Source organism: Gossypium hirsutum, chromosome D06, assembly GCF_007990345.1.
Source record: "Gossypium hirsutum isolate 1008001.06 chromosome D06, Gossypium_hirsutum_v2.1, whole genome shotgun sequence".
Classification (NCBI taxonomy): Eukaryota; Viridiplantae; Streptophyta; class Magnoliopsida; order Malvales; family Malvaceae; genus Gossypium; species Gossypium hirsutum.
The window spans coordinates 25,420,172-25,427,849 of NC_053442.1; the positions used below are offsets into that span (position 1 = coordinate 25,420,172).

General features: G+C 34.3%; 1 protein-coding gene across 4 annotated transcripts; it reads left to right on the top strand.

Moving 5' to 3' along the window:
* Positions 1-2,133: 2,133 nt before the first annotated feature.
* Positions 2,134-7,678, top strand: LOC107901653 (monogalactosyldiacylglycerol synthase, chloroplastic). Of its 4 annotated transcripts, none has more exons than XR_005914568.1 (8): positions 2,134-2,810; positions 3,047-3,219; positions 4,405-4,566; positions 4,647-4,788; positions 4,999-5,223; positions 5,447-5,525; positions 5,583-5,675; positions 7,170-7,295. XR_005914568.1 is itself a non-coding variant. In XM_016827729.2 (8 exons), the coding sequence occupies exons 1-8, from the start codon at positions 2,295-2,297 to the stop codon at positions 7,404-7,406; spliced, it is 1,593 nt and encodes a 530-aa protein (XP_016683218.1). In that variant the 5' UTR covers positions 2,134-2,294; the 3' UTR covers positions 7,407-7,678. The 4 variants fall into 4 exon arrangements, 2 of the variants coding, with proteins under 2 accessions (XP_016683218.1, XP_016683217.1); XM_016827729.2 differs by having other exon boundaries at positions 5,463-5,525; positions 5,601-5,675; positions 7,170-7,678; XR_001685349.2 differs by having other exon boundaries at positions 2,135-2,810; positions 5,601-5,675.

Genomic DNA, 7,678 nt, shown 5'->3' on the forward strand with positions numbered 1-7,678 from the left:
TTAGGTTCAAGTTTTATCATACGTGGGTTATTTTCCGATTTTATAGTTCAGATATGTATTTTCATTATTAGTATGTTTGTGCTTGTAATGATTTGATTTTGTTTGTAGTTATTTAGATTTGTATTATTTGGATGTTACCATGTTTATAAGTTTATCCAAATTTATTCTAATAACGTAATGGTATTTGAACTTAAATATTATAATTTTTAAACCTTCAAATTCACCATTTTACCAAAAAATTAATTTGGTTTTTTATATAATATTTTAGTAAATATACTTTTACTTACATGGTAAATGTGTGATAATTTAATATAAATGGATAAATCCATCCAATAAAACTCTTAAATAACCAATATTTTAAAAACTGGATTGATAATAAAACTGATGATATCATCATTTAATTATTATTTTAATGATAATTAATAAATTAATAAAATTCTAATTCGATTCAATAATCTAATTATTTGGCCCGATTTTTAATTTTTTACCATTCTAATCTATATATAACCTTAAAAGAAGCAGATGTAAAAAAATTCAGGTAGCCCATCAATCATCGAAGCGGGGAAAATAATGTCAATTTGTCATATGCAATGTCGTACAGGGTTAAATTTTATCTACTATATGTCTTAGGCCTCTAGGGTTCATTTGAGTTTAGTAATTTTACATTACGGGTAGAAATATAAATAAGTAAAAAGGTTAAAATATTTAAGTTTATCTACTCGTTATATATTTGAAGTTTAATACTTATATTCTTATGTTTATAAAATTAAATTTTTTTACTTTTTAAATTTTAAAATGTAGTTTCAATTTTTTATTATAAAATATCTAAAAATATTCATAATCTCTCCTAACTTTTAAAGAGAAGAATAAACACATTTCAAAACTTTTGAACTCACATCCTCCTTCACTAGCAATAATATTGATACCAACTGAGCTATTAAAATTCTTTTATTAAATTTATTGGTGTGATATTTTGAAATAAAAAACACTCACTTAATAATCATGTAACAAAAAATTTACGTTGTAATCAACTTGAATTCAATAAAAGTTTTTAATGATTTAACAATTAGGCTTGTATCCTTAAATATAGAAAAAAAAAACTATGTTTCTTAAAATAAAAGAATAAATGAATTTCAAATATATAAAAAATACAAAAAAATAAAATATACATCACTTTAAGTTGAACATTAAAATATGATTGACATCATATTTAACATTGGATAATCCCTTCTTTTTAAAAAGAGGAAAAATAATTTATTAAAAGCATATACCCTAATTTACATTTTAATCTAAAATACGACAACCTGCCAAAGAATTTAATCAATTTAAATGGTCGGTTCTGACGTGGACTTATATGGCTTCTTTACATTGAGTGCGACGAGGGCCAAACAAGAAACGCTACTTGAGTACAAATCAAATCCCAATTTCTTATTCTGTGTAGGTAATAGATTTAATTTAATTTACGTACTTCCTATATTAATCTCATTATACTTTTCAATATTAAACTCAAATTAGGGGTGAAACTATAAATATTGATAAAGAGTTGGGATACATGTTCAAAATAAACGCAATTAAATGTTCAAGGCATAATAATTCTTCCAATTTTATTAAAATAAAATATTTTAGTCTTCTATTTAGTTTTTCACTTCTTTTCGCCTTTAAACTTGTATTTTTGGTTAAGTTATCTCAAAATGAATAGAAAAATTAATGTTTTTTTTAACTTTACAGATATTGCATACACTTGAATGGCATCATGTCATCTTGTGTCTTAGTTTGCCTTCAATGTTTAATTTGGTACCTAAATTTTTTTCTTTATCAATTTAGTACATTAATTTGATTTCAATATACAATTTGGTACCCAACGAAATAGCACAATGTGGCCCAATAAATGTTTGGTACTTGTGCTCTAATAATAAAACATAGTACTTAATTGGAACAGAAAACTTAAATAATAAATTAAATATTAAAGCCAAACTAGGAGAAAAGAAAATTGAAGTGTGAAATAATATATTAACCCTAAAATTTAACCACAAACCAAAACGAGAGCTAAGTTGGGCAACCCAGGAAAAGTGGATCCGGTTACTATCAGAGCACTAAGTACAAAGGCATTCCCTATCTCAGTTTCTGCGGTTACGAAATCACCTTTAGATTCCATCACTGTCACCTACTTTTTTCCATATAAATAAATGAACTTTGGCTGTTATTCGAAACAAAAACTATCATGGTTTAAAATTGTTTCAGTTTCTTTCTCATCATCATCATAACTCTGCAACTAGCCAAAAAAACTTCCCAAAATGCAAAACCCTTCAAAGGTTACCCAAGAATCTGGCTCTGCCATTGATCTCGTTACGCAAACGGGTCACTTAGCTTTCAAAAAGAGCTTTTACAGCTCGAATTCTGATGGGTTTTCTTCATTCAAGCCAAATTACGTGTATTTCTCGGGGTTCAGAGGCTCGATTGCTCATAAAAGGCGTAGAGTTATAGCTGTTGCTTCGCTCAGTTTGGGTGCTCGAAACGGCGTTTCTTCGAGCGTTGGGAGGATCATGAACGAGTTCAATAGAGCGATTAAGTTTCATTGTGAAAGAATCCCGATCGGGTTTGCTTCGGTTCGGGTCGGTTCCGAGGATAGCAATGGAGTGAGGGATGACGGTGGCGGTGTTTTGGAGGTTGAAGGTTTGCCTTTAAATGGAGTCGAAGCTGAGGCCCCCAAAAAAGTTTTGATTTTGATGAGTGATACTGGTGGGGGTCATAGAGCTTCCGCTGAAGCTATTAAGGCTGCTTTTATGGAGGAATTTGGAGACGATTATCAGGTCAGTTTCCTTTTTGTTTGGATGCAAAGAAAATGTGGGCATTGGGCAAAAGTAGAAATTGAGAAATTTCATTTCATTTCATTTTTTTTTGGTATCAATATAGGCATATTTCAGTTTTATTTATCTTTATGTTTCTGCAGTTTCTTGGAAAATTGATTGAAGAATTAGTAGATAATGGGTGCATACGTTTTTAGTGTACTTTTGTTCTGTATGTCAAGATTGGTGTTATATTGCAGGTGTTTGTTACTGATTTGTGGTCCGATCATACACCCTGGCCATTTAATCAATTGCCAAAGAGCTATAACTTCTTGGTCAAACATGGATCATTGTGGAGAATGACTTATTATGGAACCGCTCCTCGGGTAATTCATCAATCAAATTTTGCTGCAACTTCGACGTTCATAGCAAGGTGAGATGTTTTTAGATTGTTTTCCTATATTATTTATGTTGGAGTCCTCTTGGTGATGGACTTTTGTTGCTAAAGCTTATAGCAAAGTACATGTGAGTTGGGGTGGTGTCAATGCTCCGGAGCGCTCTATGATGTTTAAGTCAGGGAAGGAGATTTTGTAACAGGTAAAGCAAGAGCTTAAGCTAGCAGAGAAGAAGTATGAGAGAGTGTAGATCGTGAGAGAGAGTTACTTGGGTATTTATACCTAGCCTTGGGGCATCAATGCTCCAGAGTGCTATCGGATGCTTAAGTTAGCAAAGGAGATTGTGTAATGGATAAAAAAAGAGCTTAAGCTAGCAGAGAAGAAGTGTGAGAGAGAGTTGGTACTTGGATATTTATACCTAGCCTTGGGGCATCAGTGCTCCAGAGTGCTATCTGATGCTTAAGTTAGCAAAGGAGATTGTGTAATGGATAAAAAAAGAGCTTAAGCTAGCAGAGAAGAAGTGTGAGAGGGATTTGGTACTTGGATATTTATACCTAGCCTTCGGGCATCAGTGCTCCAGAATGCTCTTTGATGCTTAAGTTAGAAAACGAGATAGTGTAATGGGTAAAGCAAGCTAGCAGAGAGGAAGTAAGAGAGAGGGAGTTGGTACTTGGGTATTTATACCTAGCCTTGGGGCTGCCTGTTGCATGGTGGTTGGTTATTCTTTTGTCTTGGCTTGGCTTGGCAGCTATGTCCAGTGGCCATTTTTGTTGGCCCTGCAGCCTGAGCTGTATCAGGGTCCTTCCTAGCAAGGCTGTCAGTTCTTGAAAGCTACATGTTGTGCTAGGTGGTATGCTCCTTAGCTGTTAGCTGGTGATGTAGGAGGTTTTGGTTTTGCATGCCTTCTGCCTTTTTTAGGCTATAGCCTCAGTTCTATTGGACTGTGGCATGTTTCCCAAGCTGGTATAACAATTAACTATGCTGTGATTTGTACGTAGTCACCATTCAACAAGTTTCTATTGATGACTGTTTCCTCCCTGTTGATCTAATGTAAGATGATATGCAAATGAAACAGAATCAAGTATGTCATTCTTGCAACAAATCAGTCTCATATGATTTGTTTTGCCATTCTTGTAAACTTTTATCCTTGCAACAAATTACAATACATGCATGCTTGTGTCTTATATTTATCCAATTCTGTTATTTTATGTTCTTATTACTAGAGAGGTTGCCAAAGGGTTGATGAAATACCAGCCAGACATTATTATCAGTGTACATCCGCTGATGCAACATGTTCCACTTCGTATTCTGAGGGCAAAGGGTCTGCTAGAGAAGATAGTATTTACCACAGTGGTCACTGACCTAAGCACTTGCCATCCTACATGGTTAGTTCTTCATCTCGGTTTAATGCCTTTCAAACTCACTTATTCTTGGTGTAATTTTGGACATGTGCATTCTTTTTTAGGTTTCATAAGCTTGTAACTAGATGCTATTGCCCAACAGCAGAAGTAGCAAAAAGGGCAATGAAAGCTGGTCTTAAACAATCCCAAATTAAGGTTTATGGCCTTCCAGTGCGGCCTTCTTTTGTGAAGCCTGTTCGGCCAAAGGTCAGTTACCTTTCAACCTGGTGAACTTTTATGTTCTCTATGCGAAATTTAATTTTTAGTGAAAACTATTGTTCTGAGCTTTTCACTTTGCAGGTCTTGGTTAGACCACTTGCAATTATTTTCGAGTTTATTATATCTTTTGAAATCTCTGGCTATTCATCTTTCATTGGCTCCTAGGTTATGATACACTATAGCTTTTGGTAATTGTAGATTGAGCTGAGGAGAGAACTAGGAATGGATCAGTCTCTTCCTGCTGTTTTGCTAATGGGAGGAGGAGAAGGGATGGGGCCTATTGAAGCAACTGCTCGTGCACTTGGAGACGCATTATATGATGAGAACCTTGGGGAGCCTATTGGCCAAGTTCTCATAATTTGTGGCCGTAACAAAAAGCTTGCCTGCAAATTGCTTTCGATTGACTGGAAAATTCCTGTCCAGGTATCGACTTTCTTTGTATGTTTTAATTTGAAATACTTCAAATAGCTATGTCTTCTACTTATAATTCCAATCAAGATGCCTTTTTCGAGAACTTTTTCTCCTAATATTCTTCTTTAACTAGCTTAAACATGCGATTAACTTGTTAATCATGTTTCCACTTCATGTTATTATTATTATTATTAAAGAGAAATGTTTGCACAGACTATATGATAGTTTTCTGAAGTTGCACAATCTTATAGGTAAAGGGATTTATCTCCAAAATGGAGGAATGCATGGGTGCTTGTGACTGCATTATTACAAAGGTAATTTTCTAATGGCAGAGACATGTGGATGCATGCAATATATTTTCTTAATTTTAGATGACTTCTGCTTTGAAGGCTGGCCCGGGGACTATTGCGGAGGCAATGATTCGAGGTCTTCCTATAATTTTGAATGGTTACATTGCTGGCCAGGTAACTTTTCTTTTTGTTTTTCACCTTTTTTTTGTTATCTTTTCGGAGTGGGGATTATAGAAATGTTGTTTTTTGAAATTATTATCTCAACGAAATTTCATTTATCTAAATATTGTACTTCTGCTCTTAGTCCTGTTTAAGTTGACTTCATTTATTTAAAGATTTTGTAAGCAAATTAAGGAAAGGGCCTCTACTTTCATGCCATGCCTTGCTAATATGTGAGATGGTATATAGATCATCATGGTACATAAGATTGTATTTTTTCCTTAGTCACCATATACAGGTCACCATGTAGTTTGTTTTCCCTTGTTCAAATTATGGTCTTTTTTTTTTCTTTTCTTTAAGGGATAGGGGGTAAGGTTTGTTCAGATATTGAATCTGAAACTAGTGTCAATTAAAAATATGAATACAAGTTCTCTTTTATTTCACCCATGGTTCAATTGATTGGTCAAACTATCGTTTTGGTCCCTCTACCATGCTAAAATTTGGAATTTAGTCCCTGTGCTATAATTTGACATAATTTGGTCATCTTACTTTTATAATGTTATTAATTAGTCTAAATTGTTGACACCATTAATTATTCCCATCAAAGTGCTGACGCTATTGTACAAACATCGTTTAAGCATTTGTTTACATGTAAACTTTTTTATTGCATTATGTTGCTTACTGAAATTTTCTTAAAAAATGTACATACTTTTAGGAAAAATTTGACGCCAATAACAGTGACAGATAATGGTGTTTAACAGTTTTGACATGCTACTAACACTATAAAGTAGAAGGATCGATTTTACCAGATTAAAGTAAAAAGACTTGCTGAGGGGAGTCGACTCATTCTGTAAAATCTTTGAAGTGTGTCGGGATTGTACAAACGAGTCAGTATTAATCCCGATCGGGGTTTGTCTCCCGATTTTGTGGAGAACTTGAGTGTCTAAGGTGTCGGGTTCAACAGAGTAGGAATGCCTCGTCAGGTTGTATCGTGCATGGTGCATGATCACTTATCAAGGGGATGTAAGCATCCATGCTTGGTAGGGTTCAAACCCTACTATGAGGCAAATGCTCATGTTCCCTTGGTAGGTGGTTGTGAGCCACATGTGCTCTGTTTCAATGAGGCATTTCCTCTCTATGAACTCATCGCCTCTTCAAGCAGCCTCAAACACTTGAGCTTTCAATAGAGTCTGGAGGTAAAATCTCGACCAGAAACAATACTGACTCGTTGGGGGGTCTGTTGATTCCCAATGAACGAACTTCAAAGAGTTTTTCATGAGTCAACCTTCCTCCAACAAGACTAAATGCCAAACTTTAATAGGGACGAAGTAGGAAGGTGATTTTGAATATTAAGTATTTGATTATTAAATTTTCCATCCCTCGCATCAAACTTGTACGCCATAATGTGGGTTTAAATAGTACTATTAGAAAGTCAATGTTACTGTTTGAAAACAATCTTGTCAATGGAGTTCTATTTTTTCAAACTTTGATATTGCTTTGATTTTGCAGGAAGTTGGGAACGTTCCATACGTGGTGGAGAATGGGTGTGGGAAATTTTCGAAGTCGCCAAAACAGATAGCCAACATTGTTGCCCAATGGTTTGGCCCTAAGGCTGATGAACTGAAGACCATGTCGCAAAATGCTTTGAAATTGGCAAGGCCCGACGCTGTTTTCAAGATTGTCCATGATCTTCATGAGCTTTTTCGACACAGAAATTTTGTACCCTTATATTCATGTACTACTTAATTCCTTAGATTAAAAAAGAAACCATTTTTATTCCACTAAGCTTTCCCCTCTTATGTATTTAAGAGTTGAATAGGAATAGAAATGATTCAGAGGTTAAGAAGAGAATGGGGATTGAGAACAAGGAAGAAGATTGAAATTCATTTTATAATTGAGAAAATGAAAATTACAATCGTTTCATTTATGTCCTCTAACCAAATAAAAAGGGGATAATGATAGAAATTACTCCTGTACTTTGCCAAATCTTTTAATGTGATACATGCACTTTCAATTTA